The 17,459-nt window shown below is 45.8% G+C and overlaps 1 protein-coding gene across 7 annotated transcripts in view; it reads right to left on the bottom strand.

Moving 5' to 3' along the window:
* Positions 1-218: 218 nt before the first annotated feature.
* LOC139376689 (myocardin related transcription factor Ab) overlaps positions 219-17,459 on the bottom strand; it is a 46,290-nt gene continuing 29,049 nt past the window's right edge. For 4 of the 7 annotated variants that reach the window (XM_071119545.1, XM_071119546.1, XM_071119549.1 and 1 more), the window contains 15 exons: positions 13,896-13,961; positions 12,054-12,109; positions 11,760-11,835; positions 11,376-11,543; positions 9,577-9,734; positions 9,314-9,442; positions 8,918-9,168; positions 8,542-8,710; positions 6,629-7,912; positions 6,145-6,357; positions 3,152-3,268; positions 2,876-3,031; positions 2,618-2,707; positions 2,331-2,391; positions 219-1,648 (listed from right to left, as the gene is read on the bottom strand). In XM_071119545.1, the coding sequence (XP_070975646.1) occupies positions 1,131-1,648; positions 2,331-2,391; positions 2,618-2,707; positions 2,876-3,031; positions 3,152-3,268; positions 6,145-6,357; positions 6,629-7,912; positions 8,542-8,710; positions 8,918-9,168; positions 9,314-9,442; positions 9,577-9,734; positions 11,376-11,543; positions 11,760-11,835; positions 12,054-12,109; positions 13,896-13,961 (3,512 nt within the window). In that variant the 3' untranslated portion in view covers positions 219-1,130. The remainder of the gene's footprint in view (positions 1,649-2,330; positions 2,392-2,617; positions 2,708-2,875; positions 3,032-3,151; positions 3,269-6,144; positions 6,358-6,628; positions 7,913-8,541; positions 8,711-8,917; positions 9,169-9,313; positions 9,443-9,576; positions 9,735-11,375; positions 11,544-11,759; positions 11,836-12,053; positions 12,110-13,895; positions 13,962-17,459) is intronic. The other 3 variants (XM_071119548.1, XM_071119550.1, XM_071119547.1) reach the window with 1 other exon arrangement.

Below are 17,459 nucleotides of genomic sequence, written 5' to 3'. Positions count from 1 at the left end.
ACACATTAATTTAGGTTAAAGACCAGTTAACTTGGCCTAAAAACAAAAAGTGCAGTTGATCTGTGATGGGTACTCTCAAGCAGTATTTTGTCAATGATAATGTCGCCCTCCAGTGGCTATGTCCAGTGCCACAAAAACTGTACCAAGGTATAGACAGTCACCAAATCAGTGTGCATTTACAAAAGGTTATGTATGGTATAATAAAAACAACACACATATTTTCAAGTTTATTGAATTTTTTTATATATATATTTTTCATATAAAATGACAAGGTCCAAGTTGTTTGGAAACCAAGCCATGACCACTTTATTCCCCACCTGCTATTCTATGCAACTGGGAAGAAAAATATGGACAATCAATAATACACCCCCCACATACAGAAATGCATAGTGGTCTAGCAAACACCTCCAGTAACTGCCTCCTCCAATGAGGTTCATTTCACCAATTGGGGTGCGTTCAATTCAATACAACGTTTGCTACGTTGCGTGGCGGACACGCTTCCCCAAAATGGCGTGTACCGTTCAACAGCCTTTGCCGTACATTTGCTTCTGTTTGGATAGTGCAGCGAGGTGTGGTTGGTGTGACCATTTGAAAATCGTATTAACTCGTGCAGCACACACAACCTCCCTCTGGGCCACCATAATCAACCCGCTTTTCCACTGGTCGTTCAGTGCAGTTTCCGTTGAGCTAAACATTAAATACCATTGTAAACGCTCCTCTGGTTTGCACCAATGAGGTTCGATTCATTCTTTTTCCACCAATGAGGTTTGTTCATTACAGCTTTCCACCAATCAGTGCAGGCACCACTGACACTTTGGGTCTGCCCTCCACGTGTATTACCCTTTGTCACCATAAGGGTGTGTCATAGACCAAGCTCCACTAATGCAGTACCACCTCTCACCCACTGCCTCTGATCTAAAGTCAGTTTTGCTCTTCAGCCTGTCCAACTAGAGTGAATGCAGGGCAAGGCCCCCGGTCTCAGTGAATGTGGCTGGGCCAGGTAACCTCCAGAGTGGTGGACCTGCTTATCGAGTAAGAGTGTTTGCGTGAGAGAGATAAGAGCCTGTACGCAGTATGCGTGAGCGTGTGTCTTTGTGTGTGAGTCTTTACCACTCCTCACTCCGTAGAAGCTACAAACAGGAGTCCCAGTGCAGAGTGAGGTCCGAGCTGTCCAGAAAGTCTACTGAGAACACACTAGGGAGCGTGTGGGGGCCCAGAGGGGCAAGACTCGTTCCCCCTCCACCTCCCATGGAGATGTCTAGCCAGTCCATGCTGTCCAGGGCTGGGTCCCCGAAGTCAAGCCCTGCTGGGTGGGGGGAGAAGCCCAGGTCACTGGTGTCCATGTCCATCGGGGAGGGGGGATGGTCCAGGATGCTGGAGGTGCTCAGCATTTGGCTGTGGAGGTCGTCAATTAAAGTCAGGCCACCGTCAGGCTCCACTCCCAGGAGGGGCGTGCCGGTGGTGCTCTCCAGGAAATCCTCCAGACGACTACTTCCTGGGCAGGGCAATGGCTGCTGGGAGGGCAGGGCGGGTAGGGAGGGCTCCGGAGGGGGTGTGGGGGGCGACAGGTGGAGAGGGGACGAGGGAGGGGTGGGGGGGTTGGAGTGGAGGAGGGCCAGGGAAGGGTCTGCTCGGAATCCAGAGATTTCTGGGTGGGGAAGAGAAAGAAAAAGCATAAATATTAACAATTATCAAACAAATGGGTTGGCGCTCATGTATTGGCAGTAACACCGTACCCAAACCGGCCACACGCATCGGCCATCGTACGCAAATTGATTTTGTCCCCCCACACCAAACGCGATCATGACAAGCAGGTTGAAATATATTTATTTGGGTACAGGTTGAAAATCATTAAACATTTATGAAAATTTAGCTAGCTAGCCTGCTGTTGCTAGCTAATTTGTCCTGGGATATAAACCTTGAGTTGTTATCTTACCTGAAATGCACAAGGTCCTCTACTCTGACAATTAATCCACACATAAAACGGTCAACCGAATTGTTTCAAGTCATCTCTCCTCCTTCCAGGCCTTTTCTTGTTTGGACTTTATATGGCGATTGGCATCTAACTTTCATAGTTACCATGACAACCGACCAAACTCAGTTAATCTTTCAATCACCCACGCGGGTATCTGCTTCTATAAACCAAATGAGGAGATGGGAGAAGCAGGACTTGCACCTTGTTCAGCGTCACAAAGAGAACCGACCTCTATTTTAGGGCTTGGCAACGCAGTCTCTCATTGGCACACACGACGCGAGCGGTGTGGTCAGCATGTAAGACATTATGAAGATATTTGTGTGAGTGCTGTGTGTACACTGCTCTGTTCGATTACCTCCACTCTTCAAAAGGATGTCAAACAGGTCGTCCATCTGTTGACTGCTCAGGCCGTTCTCCTGGGGGCAGAGAAGACATTTAGTACAGTTTACAGTACTCATGGCTGTTTAACAAAACCGGCAATGATGTACAGTACTATAAAATCAACAACATACTGAGCAAATTTGAGATAAGACCAATGCTAACAGATGGACAGAGAAAATGAAAGATGGAAGAGAAAAATAATGAACAGGAAAGACATGGATAGACATGTGCAGAGGGACATGGCAGGAGTGAAGGACATACTTTGAGGCGTTGAGTGGAGGAGAAAGAGGTCTGTTTAGGAGAGGGAGGGGTGAACAATGTGTGCCGGTCAAAGGTCGGACACACTTCTCTCTGACAGGGTGGAAGGAAAGAATAAAGAAAGGTTGAGGGAAGGGGAAAGGAAATAGGCTACAAAGAAAGAATAACTGCAAGTAAAAAATATAGATGCAGATGAATGAAAAGCCAAATATGAGATGATAGTGGACATGCCATGAATGATCATTGCAGAATTGGTCTTACCTTGAGGAAGGGGGAAGCTGTGCTTGGGCTTTCAGACGAGTTGGACACCTCGTCAAAGAAAGGATGGAGATTGGGCGGAGCGGAGCCAGACTGACTTGGCTCTGTTACTCCATTGGTCATGCCATTGGTCTCCAGATGTAGAACCGCCTTCTGTTCCTGAAGGAGAGAAAAAAGACAATGATGATTTTAAGAGTATTGCCAGACAGTGACAGCTAAAATTGTGTGTGTGTGAGAGCAGACTTTTGTATTTGCCTTGATTAGTTGTAATTCTCATACCTTTTTGATAGGCTGGTTGACAGGGCCTGGTTGTAACTGTTGTTTTGATTGAGTGTCAGAGCTGAGTATCTCAGCTGGGGATTGGCTGGGGAGTTTGCCTGGAGTTGACTGCAATCGCTAGAGGACAAAATAGGGAGATGGAATTCACCATTAAACATGGATGGATTTTGATTAAGCTGGCCCGGGTGAAAAAGGATTGCATTTGTTTTGGACCGGGCTGCATCCCTGGTGTGAGTCCCGCTCTGGCCGACGTTGAAATGGGCAGAAAAAAACTAAAGTGACGTAGGTTAAGCATGTGGAGTAATGAGTAGGATTTCACATGCAAAAGTGATGGCTTTTGATAAAAACGCTTTATGTGCCTTCCCAATGAAAACTAACATATTTTATGGAAAAGGGAAATGGTACGTTTTTGAACGATACATAAGGCTGCCTTGTTGACAACATGACTGGGAGAGTCAAAATCACTGAGTCAAAATGCAAGCAGAGATCTCCCGCTCAGACAAAAAAAGAAAAAGAATACATGACTTGAAAAACATAAGCCTACGCAACATTAACCAATTAAAAATACTTCTGTAGTAATGAGGTTTGTGCAGTAGGCTATAGGCCCAATACATTATCACTGCACATTGGCAATGCTTGAATTGCCTTTCCAAATGTTGTTCTTCTCAGACCACTTTGAACCTCCCTGTACATGGCTGGAAGACAAAACTTGATGGAAGATTGGTGCAGGAAGCTCATCCATGGCTATAGGAAGCACTTAATTGCAGTTATTTTGACCAAAGTCTAGGGTGTCAATTTTGTCAATGCCATTTCTGTTAATTTTCTGATTGAAATTACTATATTGAGTTCTGAATCAAAAACAAAAGGTTCTGTATTTGTTGAGTCTCTCTCTAGCCATGGTTTTCAAAGTTTTGAAATCTCACATGATCAACATTGCTGTGCGTACATAGCTTCTTTATACAGTTTATGTTGCGAGGAAACTGCAGACACTGATCTGAGCTATCTGATTGGCCAGCAGTAGGCCTATAGATGCACTTGATTTGCTCTCTGGACCTGGTGGGTAGGAAGAGTTCTACCTTCAGACATGAAATGGTTCAAAATTGAAACACTTTGCATTCCCGGCGCTAGGGCTGTTGAATCAAGGGCACCTGCTTTCAACAGTGTGAAACGAATAACAAAAAATAGGCTTTATCGTTGTTTTTTTTTACAGAAATGTTTGGTGATCGACTACGAATGGCTTGGAGATTGACCAGTCAATCGAGTTGGTGACCACTGTACTAAGCTATATGGAATTGTTTTAAGAAGGTCATTTAGCTATTTGATTTACTGCTATTAGCCCATACAAAAGCATCGAATAACGGATTCTGATGCAAAAAAAACATTTCTCTAGCTTAAACAGACAGAGTTTATTGTGGATTTTTGTATTATGCTAACTAGATTTCCACGAGGCCACGGACATACCATATTTCACAATAATTTTATCTCTTAAACTTCTTTGGGATAGGGGGCAGTATTTATCACGTCCGGATGAAAAGCGTGCCCAGAGTAAACTGCCTGCTACTCAGGCCCAGAAGCTAGGGTATGCATATTATTATTAGATTTGGATAGAAAACACTCTGAAGTTAACTGTTTGAATGATGTCTGTGAGTATAACATAACTCATATGGCAGGCGAAAACCTGAGAAAAATCCAACCAGGAAGTGGGAAATCTGAGGTTTGCAGTTTTTCAAGTGATTGCCTATCCAATATACAGTGTAAATGGGGTCAGACTGCACTTCCTAAGGCTTCCACTAGATGTCAACAGTCTTTAGAAAGTTGTTTCAGGCTTCTATTGTGAAAGGGGAGCGAATAAGACCACTCACAGTAGATGGCTCAGCTGAAAGCTATGAGTTGTTTATCGCGCGCGGCCGTGAGCACAAGCTCCGTTCCCTTTCCTTTTTAATGACAAAGGAATTGTCCGGTTGGAATATTATTGAAGATTTATGATAAAAACATCCTAAAGATTGATTATATACATCGTTTGACATGTTTCTACGAACTGTAATGGAACTTTTTTTAACTTTTCGTCTGGACTTCGTGCCCGCGCCTTGTGCATTTGGATTGGTGAACTAAGCGCGCGAACAAAAAGGAGGTATTTGGACATAAATATGGACTTTATCGAACAAAACAAACATTTATTGTGGAACTGGGATTCCTGGGAGTGCATCCCGATGAAGATCAAAGGTAAGTGAATATTTATAACGCTATTTCTGACTTCTGTTGACTCCACAACTTGGCGGGTATCTGTATGGCTTATTTGTGGGGCTCAGCACTGTCCTCAGATAATCGCATGGTGTGCTTTCACCGTAAAGCTTTTTTGAAATCTGAAACAGCGGTTGCATTAAGGAGAAGTTTCTCTCGAAACCTATGTATAACACTTGTATCTTTCATCAACGTTTATGATGAGTATTTCTGTAAATTGATGTGGCTCTCTGCAAAATCACCGGATGTTTTGGAAGCAAAACATTACTGAACATAACGCGCCAATGTAAACTGAGATTTTTGGATATAAATATGAACTTTATCGAACAACACACACATGTAATTGTGTAAAATAAAGTCCTATGAGTGCCATCTGATGAAGATCAAAGGTTAGTGATTCATTCTCTCTCTATTTCTGCTTTTTGTGACTCCTCTCATTGGCTGGAAAATGGCTGTATGTTTTTTGTGACTAGGTGCTGTCCTCAGATAATTGCATGGTATGCTTTCAACGTGAAGCCTTTTTGAAATCACACTGTGGTTGGATTAACAAGAAGTTGGTGTATAACAAAAAATGGTGTATAATAATTGTATGTTCGAGGAATTTTAACTATGAGATTTCTGTTGTTTGAATTTGGCGCCCTGCACTTTCACTGAATGTTGGTCAGGTGGGACGGTAGCGTTACACCTAGCCTAGAGAGGTTTTAACATAGAAACCTGTAACACTTATTAGCAGATTTCCAGCGTAACTGTACCTGTAGTGTGATGCGTTGTGATCCACTAGTTTTGCCCAATGAAGTCATGCCGTTCTGGACCTCTGCATTGTGATTGGTCAGTGCTATCAGGTAGTGGTTGCCGTTGCCGTCGGTGACAAGGGTGGGTGTGGTGCCCGACTTGAGGAGGTCCAATGAGAAGGTCTGGGCGGGGACCTGGGTGCCATTCTGTTGGCCGATGAAGACTGGAGTGACCTGGAGAGAATAGAGTAGAGTAGAGAACAGACATATTCAAACCAACAGCCCAACAGAGATGGGGAAGAGACAGACCCAGGTCTTTGCCCGCTGAGGTCAAGAATGGTCTTCGGGTTTCAGACAAATTTATTCCATTAAAAATGCATGTATGGTTTCAGACAAGGTTATTCTGTTAAATATGTACCTGATGTGCGGTGACCGTCTGCAGTGTGTATACCTATACCGTAGATCTATAGACTGTACGATATAGATCTGTAATGACTGAATGTACCTGTTGTGTGGTGACGGTTTGACTCAGTTGTTTGTTCTGCTGCTGTCTCTGGGCCTGTCGCTGCTGCTTCCTGTGCTGGGCCTGCAGCTGTTTGTGCTGCAGCTGGAGCTGTTTCTGCTGGGTCTGCTGGATGATCAGCTGCTGCAGCTGCTGCTGTTGCTGGAGTAGCATCTGGGCTGATGTCTTCTGCTGCTGCATCTGCTGTGTCTGTTGTTGCTGTTTTTGTTGCTGGAGCTGTTGGGACTGCTGTTGTTGTGTCTGCTGTTGTTGTTGTGTCTGAAGTAGTTGTTGTGTCTGTTGTTGAACCTGTATCCGGTGGATCTGCTGCAGTTTGAGCAGAGTCTGCTGGGAGCACTGTGTCGGCTGAGGCTGTCCCTTAGGCTGAGCTTCGTCCAACCCCTCCATCTCTTCTTGCGTCTCTACCTCCTTCTTGACCCTCACCATCTCTCCGTTGGTGAGAGTGGGATAGAGAATGGTTGAGGCTCTGATGGAGGTGGTTTTGGTTTGGGCCTCCTGGGCATAACCGTTTATCACCACACCCTGCATCTCTTTCAATCCTGTCTGTTTCCCGTGCTCCAGTTGCGAGCGCAGGGTCTCCACCAGCCTCTGTTTCTGCCTCAGCATGCGTGTCAGCTCCTCGATCTGCTTGTCCTTCTCCTGGAGCAACTGGTCCTTGTCCAAGGGGGAGGCCTCCATGGCTGCCCCAGGGGCTCCTGAGGGCTCCTGAGGTGGGGTGGCAGGCTGAGGCGCAGTGGGTGAAAGCCGAGACTGGGAGAGGCTGCAGGTGGGTAAGTGACCCTGGTTCTCCTCTTTGATGGAGGCTGGGGAAGGGTGCAGGCTGAGCTGGGTCAGGGGAGAGCTCACCATCTCCCCAAATAAGTCTCCATTACAGCTGGTCTCATCGGGGCTCATTACCGCCAGAGACCGTTCTGACGGGGTGGGAGACACAGGAGGGGAGGAGTTTGTACTCCCAAACCTCATAATACGGGCTGGAGCAGCACTCTGAGCCAATGAGAAAGCGGGTATCTTCCCGCCTGCCTCTCCTGATTGGTGGGTGAGGGTATTGGTCCCGGCATGGGGGGGGGCAGAGATGGTGAAGCCAGCAGGTTGGGTTGAGGCGTGCTGTGGGGTTGGTAGGCTGGGTTTAGGGGTTACAGTCGCAGTGACACCAGCTCCACCTCCACCATTCTGCTCCTGGTAGTTTCTCAGCCTCTCGATAAGGTCCATCTTAGTGCCAGATACGGTCAAACTCCGCAGTTTCAGCTCCTGTTTCAGCTCAGCAACCTGGAGGGGAGAAGAAGAGTTATGATTCTGATCCTTACCCCCTTGTTAAGTCCACTATATATATATATACAAAAGTATGTGCACACTCCATTCAAATTAGTGGACTCGGCTATTTCAGCAACACCCGTTAGTGACAGGTGTATGAAATCGAGCACACAGCCATACAATCTCCATAGACAAACATTGACAGTAGAATGGCCTTACTGAAGAGCTCAGTGACTTTCAACGCGGCACCGTCATAAGATGCCACCTTTCCAAAAAGTCAGTTCGTCAAATTTCTGCCCTGCTAGAGCTGCCCTGGTCAACTGTAAGTGCTGTTATTGTGAAGTGGAAACGTCTAGGAGAGACAACGGCTCAGCTGCGAAGTGGTAGGTCACACAAGCTCACAGAACAGCACCGCTGAGTGCTGACTTCGTTTGCATCACTCACTACCAAGTTCCAAACTGCCTCTGGAAGCAAGGTCAGCACTAGAACTGCTCATCGGCAGCCACACGCAAGCCTAAGATCACAATGCGCAATGCCAAGTGTCCGTTTGAGTGGTGTAAAGCTTGCCGCCATTGGACTCTGGAGCAGTGGAAATGCATTCTCTCGAGTGATGAATCACGCTTCACCATCTGGCATCTACTCACTTTGAAGTCATCCAGGTTGGCTGGTAGCGTCAAAGGTTTGGCCCCTCCCACAGGGGTTTGGCTCTGACGACTTGGCCCATGCTGATTGGAAGGGGCCGGGGTCGTCGGGGGAACACTGCGTGAAGGGGAGGGGCCAGGGTTTGTTGAAGTTGGCTGCTCTGCAGGTGGTCTGAGGAGAAACAAGAAACAGAGAAGTGAGTCCACAAGCACACAACCATGCACACAGGGTGGCACAGTCGCTTTAACACACAAAACCACATGCCATTAAACAGCATGAGTGAATTTTGTGATGCCTCTTATTTTCAAACACACATTGCCAATTCCAATCCCAACACACACACACACACACACACACACCTTTCCCTCACACACTCACTTGGGTGGTGCTGGGAGGATGGTGTGGTAGTTGTAGTGCTGCTGCTGCTGTTGGTTGAGGATCTGCAGCTGGAGGAAGAGTTGCTGCTGGTGGAGGATCTTGGCGTAGGTGGAGTCCAACTGAGGGGGAGGCTCCCGGTCAGCCTTCTGGTCCGGAGGGATGTACTGGTGGTACTTCAGCTTCTTCACCTTGGGCTTCACGTCTTTTGACTTCTTAGGCCTCTGGGAGAGGCGCTCCAAGCTGGGCTTGGACTGGAACAGAGTTACAGGGAGAGAGGGAGGGATCGATAGAGTGAGCGAGCGAGATCAAGGGAGGGAGGGTAAGAGTAAGTAAGATATGATTGTATACAGAAAGTATTACATTCCAATCTTCATAGCAAGATATTCAGACTATCACCTTGGTTTGACCACTGACAGGGCGGGAAGCAACTGGCGTCACTGTCCCATTGGTCAGCTTCTGTCGTTGCAAGGAGTCATGGTCATTCAGCAACAGCGGAGGAGGGGGAGGAGGGACCTGGGTAAGGAACTAAGAAAACATCTGATTGGTCAGTTGAAGCGCCAATAATGGGACAACTCACGCGATTACTCGTCTATGTAATCTCCATTCTGTGGCTATAAGTACTGTACAAAAATAAAACATATTTTTAGAATGATCTGTACCTGTGAGGGGGACATGTCCCCGTTCTGAGTGAGCATGTCAGAGGGTGACAGCTGGGAGACAGCACCCAGTGGAGAGTCGTGATTGGCTAGAGTGTCCGGAGAAAATGCATCACTGCTGTCCTCGTCCAATGAAGACTCTCCTGCACCCTTTGGAGAATCTGTGTGTGGTAGAGAGTAGAGGTCGACCGATTAATCAGAATTGCCAATTTCAAGTTTTCATAACAATCGGAAATCGGTATTTTTGGGTGCAGAGTTGCCGATTTTTTAAAATATATATTTTTTTATATCTTTATTTAACTAGGCAAGTCGGTTAAGAACACATTGTTATTTTCAATGACGGCCTAGGAACGGTGGGTTAACTGCCTTATTCAGGGGCAGAACGACAGATTTTCACCTTGTCAATCTTGCAACCTTACAGTTAACTAGTCCAACCCAATAACGACCTGCCTCTCTCTCGCAGGAGACTGCTTGTTACGCAAATGCAGTAAACCAAGGTAAACTGCTAGCTAGCATTAAACTTATCTTATAAAAAACAATCAATCAATCATAATCACTAGTTAACCACACATGGTTGATGATATTACTAGATTTTATCTAGCGTGTCCTGCGTTGCATATAATATGACTAAGCATACAAGTATCTAAGTATCTGACTGAGTGGTGGATGGCAGAAGCAGGCGCGTAAACATTCATTCAAACAGCACTTTTGTGCGTTTTGCCAGCAGCTCTTCGTTGTGCGTCAAGCATTGCGCTGTTTATGACTTCAAACCTATCAACTCCCGAGATGAGGCTGGTGTAACCGAAGTGAAATGGCTGGCTAGTTAGAGCGCGCTAATAGCGTTTCAAACGTCACTTGCTCTGAGTCTTCTAGTAGTTGTTCCCCTTGCTCTGCATGGGCAACGCTGCTTCAATGGTGGCTGTTGTCGTTGTGTTGCTGGTTCGAGCCCAGGGAGGAGCGAGGAGAGGGACGGAAGCTATACTGTTACACTGGCAATACTAAAGTGCCTATAAGAACATCCAATAGTCAAAGGTTAATGAAATACAAATGGTATAGAGGGAAATAGTCCTATAATTCCTATAATAACTACAACCTAAAACTTCTTACCTGGGAATATTGAAGACTCATGTTAAAAGGAACCACCAGCTTTCACATGTTCTCATGGTCTGAGCAAGGAACTGAAACGTTAGCTTTCTGACAGAGCACATATTGCACTTTTACTTTCATCTCCAACACTTTGTTTTTGCATTATTTAAACCAAATTGAACATGTTTCATTATTTATTTGAGGCTAAATTGATTTGATTGATGTACTATATTAAGTTAAAATAAGTGTTCATTCAGTATTGTTGTAATTGTCATTATTACAAATTAATTAATTTATTTTAAAAAAAATCGGCCGATTAATCGGCATCAGCGGTTTTGATCCCCCAATAATCTTTATCGGCGTTGAAAAATCATAATCGGTCGACCTCTAGTAGAGAGATTAATTAAACCTATATTTCACCGTTCTTCTCACCAAACAAATGATCTTCTACAAAAACTAGTTGGTAAGTTGTGAGGTTCAGTATCACTACAACAAACATCTGTATTTCAAACTGTGAGATTAGTAATTGGCAATACACCAAGAGGAGATTGCCAAACCAGAATGACTAATGATGGTCTCAGTCTCCACCATGAGGATTTTGCAATAACAATGTCCTGACACCAGTTCAGTACTGTGACATTGTGATATTGCAATGATAACATTTTGAGGAACATTTGAACTGTATGTGTATTGCAGTAGACAGTGCGTGTCCATACCCAGTAGTGAGTGTTGCAGAGGACAGTCCAGGTCTACAGGCAGGATGTTCTTGTGGATAAGCTCTATAGGACCAGGTCTGTGGGAGATCTTATCATTGAGGTCATCAGCCAGCCTGGCCCTCTTCAGCTGCAGCTGCTTGGCCTGCAGAGACGGCTCTGCTGACGTCTCTGTGTGAAGAGAAAAACACACACGGTTTCACAAGGATGTACAGACACCACTCAATTAGGTACACAAAGTCCACAAACAAGTGCATAACTAAACATACTTATGTATATAGAGCAGCACAAACAGACGTGGTATAGTTGGCTCAATGTAACCACGTCGAGAAGTAGCGTGTGACGGTGTAGTTCTGTGGTGATCAGAGAGGGGGCGCTGTGACTCACCCTCCAGTATGTGCATCCTGACCAGCTCTGAGCGCTCAGGACGACTCCTGATCTTCCTCTTCAGATAGTCCTCAGTCTGCAAGGGAGGAGAGGGGGGTGGGAGAAGAGATAGTGCGAAGGGAGAGATGAAATAAGTATGGGAGAGGAGAAGGGTGGAAAAGGAGAGAGAGAGAGAGAGAGAGAGAGAGAGAAAGAGAGAGAGAGAGATGAGTGTTGTCTCAGAGAGAGGACGCAGTTCAACAAAGAGTGCACATATTGAACTACAGAAAGAAAGGCCGACGTGGAGAGACTCACCCTGGCTCTCTCCAGACTCCTCCGCTGCTCGTGGAAGGCTGCCGGACTCTTCAGTGCTGTGGACAGTGAGGGAAAGAGGGAGAAACGACGAAGGAAGAGAGAATGAACGAAGGAGTACAGACTGCTGTGAGCTCTTCACCACCACTGGAGGTTGACAGTGTGAGAACACACTCAAAGCACAACTCTATATGAACAGGTCAAAGGAGATATAACCACCAAACAGTAAGAGAAAATAGGAGTGTGTTTTTGTATTGACTGGTGCCTGACCCGTTTCAGCAGAACAGTGAAGGAGGAACAGCCTGCTATAGTATGAGAGAGGTGTACGTCTGAGAACAATCAATAAAGATCTGAATAACAGACAGACAGGATCTTTAAGGAGGGGTGGACAGATGAGAGAGAGGAGTGATGGAACGACTTTCTGAGAGGGGGACTTTCTACATTCATCACTCTTCAACTGTATTGGTCCTCAGCATGTCCCTGTCTGTGTGTGTGTGTGTGTGTGTGTGTGTGTGTGTCACTAAGCATCTCACCCCAGCAGCCCCCATCAAAACACAAATGTAGACATACACGTAAGCACACAAACATACACACCAAAACAAGTACAAGACACACACAGTGGAAAGTTGAAGAGGATGATGAGGGACACTGGAGATTTCATCATCACATCACCTGTGTGTGTGTGTGTGTGTATGTGTGTGTGTCCGTCCATTGTGGGACGTAATGCTGGCTTACAGGAAGGGGTCAAGCCAGAGGTTAGGGGTTCAACCTGGGGGATGGGGTCACAGACTAGCAGGCCTAAATATTGGCCTAACCACTCATATCAAGTCAACATTTGTCTCCAAATACATGCAAATGGATCATGGAGGATCCTGTCTACTCTGTAATTCACTCTTATTTATATATCCAACTCTACCTTGACTGTAAATCCATGACATGAGCACTACCGTCAACAGACAACGGTTTTACCGTCAAGGCCCTGTATTCTGCTATAGCCTTGGGCCTTAGTCATAACAAGTGACTTATAAAGGTTGGGTTGTAATGCCTCCCCCACAGGAAGACAACCTGATCCTCAGTAATCTGGACTAATCTGGAATAAAGTCCTGTATGTATGTCTGTCTGTGCAGGGTAACTGTATAGATACACAGTAGATACACAGTTCCCCTGGCCTGTTGTTGTTGTGTAATAAGAGTGGGAGCACAGAGGAGAGGCCCATCTTAGGGCCAGGTTAGCCACTTTGTGACCCATCGTAACTAGCCTAGCACAACCATCCGGAGCTCTCGCAAGCTTACATACTGTTGAAGTGAAGCGAAACAAGAGTGACGCGGTCAGGATGGTCTTGGATCAGGCTAGGTCATAACAGAAGCAAATCCTGAATTGAAAATCGAACAGACCCCAACCGGGGTGCAGACTGAGTGCACTTGTCAAGGAGAGTCAGTGACAACGCTGTCACTGACAGTGACAATTGCGGCCTTGTTAGGGTCCTTCTGAAGGGTGCAGGTTAGGGAGTTAGTCAGCTTCTCTCTCCAGTAAGAACCGAGAGATAGCCCATGCACTTCCTCCTTCCTACAGCTGAACACTGAGTCTTTTCAGCTACTGAACAGAGCACAGAACAGGAAGTGGACACAGAAGGGGAAGCTGGCTGGCCCACTTGATAACACAACAACGCAAAACACAAGACAACACAATGCAAATGACAACGCTAACACAACACAACACAACAGGCCTGTCTGTCCAATGGAACCGGAGCAGAAACTGTGCTGGTCAAGCATGCAGAGTGATATTCTATTATATTTGCTGCTCTAGACAATAGAGATAAGGATAAAGAGTTTGGGCACTACTTACGTGGCATGATCCCTTGGCTGACCAGTTCCTCCCGGGTGCGTCTCTGCTGTAGTTTGAGCTGGAGGACTGCATGAGGACAGTGAGAGAGAGGTAGAGGAGAGTCAGCAACTGCCAGCATGGAAACAACAACAACAACAACCTCTTCAAACCAAGAGTTTCAGGTCTAGACTGCCATCCTACACTGAAGAATCCATCTGCAGGGCAGAGAGGGTATCCTTATGTCAACAAACACACGAGCAGACGGATAGAGCAGGACTCAATGGACAGAACCCTCACTCTTTTTTACTTCCTCCCTCGCTCTTTTTTTTTTTTTTTTGCTGTTGCAAAGGAGGGCGGAGTACAATGACATTATTACACACTTCCTGTTTCTAAACTCAAAGTGCGCTTATAAAAACACAGAAGAATGTGTGTTTGAGACAGACTCCTTGTTGCATGTACGCCTGACACATCGTTATTTCAAAACAGGAAACATCTCTTACATAACGACTCAGAGATACAGTCAGTAATACAATCACACAGTCAGTCTTGTCTGTCAGCAGACTGTTTTCTCACTGTTTAACCACTTAGCATGACCTATTGATTAATTCCTCACAGTAGCCTGTATTATCAAGCCAGCTATGGTATACTTCCTTTAATTGTTGAAAGATTTGCAGTACAAACTATTATGTACTGCAAATCTTGCAACAATTAAAGGAAGTAAGTAGACCCTTATCAGTCTTCCAATCAGAACAACTGACCACCTAAATGACTGTGTTTATGAGTCACACTGGTGACAGGTAGCTTAAAAGTTAGAGCTTTGAGCCAGTAACCTAAAGGTCAGAATCCCCAAGCCGACAAAGTTAAAAATCTGTCAACGTGCCCTTGAGCAAGCCACTTAACCCTTTTCTCCAGGGTCGCGGTTGATAATGGCTGACCCTGGCCATGACCCCACTCTCTGAGGGTGTCTCTGTGGAATTGGGATTAGCAAAAATCACATTTCCAATTCATATAGGCCAAATATAAGCACCCACCTATTTATTATTATAATAGATACACATCTCTCTATCCTGCTACTGTGTCAGTAACTTGTTGTGACCTTTTTGTTAACCAGGCTTTCTGGGAAACTCACCCCTGGTTTAATTATTGTATGCACTCAGGAGAGTCCCAAGCCACTGCTGCATTTCTAGGAGTGGACTATTTCTTGGTCCTCAGTTCCCGTCTCTATGTAGTAGGCTAGTCTCTGTGGAGCGGTCACATGCAGAGCGTATATATATGTGTGTGTGTGTGTGTCTTTCTCTCTCGCCGGGTCCTTTAAGGGCAGGAGAACCTGTTAGGGAGGGCTGATACCATGACATCATCAGAAGTGCCAGGCAGTCTGAGTCTAGTCAGCTGTTCGTTTTATTTTATTCCTTTTATTTCACCTTTATTTAACCAGGTAGGCCAGTTGAGGACAAGTTCTCATTTGCAACTGCGACCCGGCCAAGATAAAGCAAAGCAGTGCGACAAAAACAACAGAGTTACACATATCGTCAATAACACAATATAAAAAATCTATATACAGTGTGTGCAAATGTAGGAGAGTAGGGAGGTAAGGCAATAAATAGGCCATAGAGGCGAAAGAATTACAATTTAGCATTAACACTGGAGTGCTAGACGTGCAGATGATGATGTGCAAAAGAGCAAGAGGATAAATAACAATATGGGGATGAAGTAGTTGGGTATGCTATTTACAGATCGGCTGCGTAAAGGTACAATGATCAGTAAGCTGCTCTGACAGCTGATGGTTAAAGTTAGAGGGAAATATAGGACTCCAGCTTCAGTGATTTTTGCAATTCGTTCCAGTCACTGGCAGTAGAGAACTGGAAGGAAAGGCGGCCAAAGGAAGTGTTGGCTTTGGGGATGACCGGTGAAATATACCTGCTGGAGCGTGTGCGTGTTGCTATGGTGACCAGTGAGCTGAGATAAGGCAGTGCTTTACCTAGCAAAGACTTAGATGACCTGGAGCCAGTGGGTTTGGCGACGAATATGTAGCGAGGGCCAGCCGACGAGAGCATACAGGTCGCAGTGGTGGGTAGTATATGGGGCTTTATTGACAAAATAGATGGCACTGTGTTAGATTACATCCAGTTTGCTAAGTAGAGTGTTGGAGTCTATTTTGTAAATGACATTTCCGAAGTCAAGGATCGGTAGGGTAGTCAGTTTTACGAGGGTATGTTTGGCAGCATGAGTGAAGGAGGCTTTGTTTGCGAAATAGGAAGCCGATTCTAGATTTAATTTTAGATTGGAGATGCTTAATGTGAGTCTGGGAAGGAGAGTTTACAGTCTAGCCAGACACCTAGGTATTTGTAGTTGTCCACATATTCTAAATCAGAACCGTCCAGAGTAGTGATGCCAGTCGCGGGTGCGGGCAGCAATCGGTTGAAGAGCATGCACTTAGTTTTACTAGCATTTGAAAGCAGTTGGAGGCCACGGAAGGAGTGTTGTATGGCATTGAAGCTTGTTTGGAGGTTTGTTAACACAGTGGCCAAAGAAAGGCCAGATGTATGCAGAATGGTGTCGCCTGCGTAGAGGTGGATCAGAGAACCACCAGCAGCAAGTGCAACATCATTGATATATATACACAGAGAAAAGAGTCGGCCCGAGAATTGAACCCTGTGGCACCCACATAGAGACTGCCAGAGGTCCGGACAACAGGCCCTCCGATTTGACACACTGAACTCTGTCTGAGAAGTAGTTGGTGAACCAGGCGAGGCAGTCATTTGAGAAACCAAGGCTGTTGAGTCTGCCGATAAGAATGTGGTGATTGACAGTTGAAAGCCTTGGCTAGGTCGATGAATATGGCTGCACAGTATTGTCTTTTATCGATGGCGGTTATAACATCGTTTAGGACCTTGAGCGTGGCTGAGGTGCACCCATGACCAGCTTGGAAACCAGATTGCATAGCGGAGAAGGTACGGTGGGATTCGAAATGGTCGGTGATCTGTTTGTTAACTTGGCTTTCGAAGACCTTAGAAAGGCAGGGCAGGATGGATATAGGTCTAACAGTTTGGATCTAGAGTATCTCCCCCTTTGAAGAGGGGGATGACAGCGGCAGCTTTCCAATCTTTGGGGATCTCAGACGATACGAAAGAAAGGTTGAACAGGCTAGCAATAGGGGTTGCAAAAATTTCTGCAAAACATTTTAGAATGAAAGGGTCCAGATTGTCTAGCCCAACGGATATGTGGGATCCAAATTTTGCAGCTCTTCCAGAACATCAGCTGTCCGGATTTTGGTGAAGGAGAAGCGCGAGGGGGGGGGGGGCTTGGGCAAGTTGCTGCAAGTGGTTTGTTGGCCCGGGGTAGGGGTAGCCAGGTGAAATGATCGATTATCGTAGATTTATCGGTGGTGACAGTGTTTCCTAGCCTCAGTGCAGTGGGCAGCTGGGAGGATGTGCTCTTATTCTCCATGGACTTTACAGTGTCCCAAAACTTTAGCTAGCCTTAGCTTTCCTAAATGACTGAGTATATTGGTTCCTGACTTCCCTGAAAAGTTGCATATCGTGGGGGATATTCGATGCTAATGCAGAACGCCATAGGATGTTTTTG

Source organism: Oncorhynchus clarkii, chromosome 20, assembly GCF_045791955.1.
Source record: "Oncorhynchus clarkii lewisi isolate Uvic-CL-2024 chromosome 20, UVic_Ocla_1.0, whole genome shotgun sequence".
Classification (NCBI taxonomy): Eukaryota; Metazoa; Chordata; class Actinopteri; order Salmoniformes; family Salmonidae; genus Oncorhynchus; species Oncorhynchus clarkii.
Note: the sequence above shows the minus strand (reverse complement) of the source record. Positions and strands in the feature narration are given on the sequence as shown.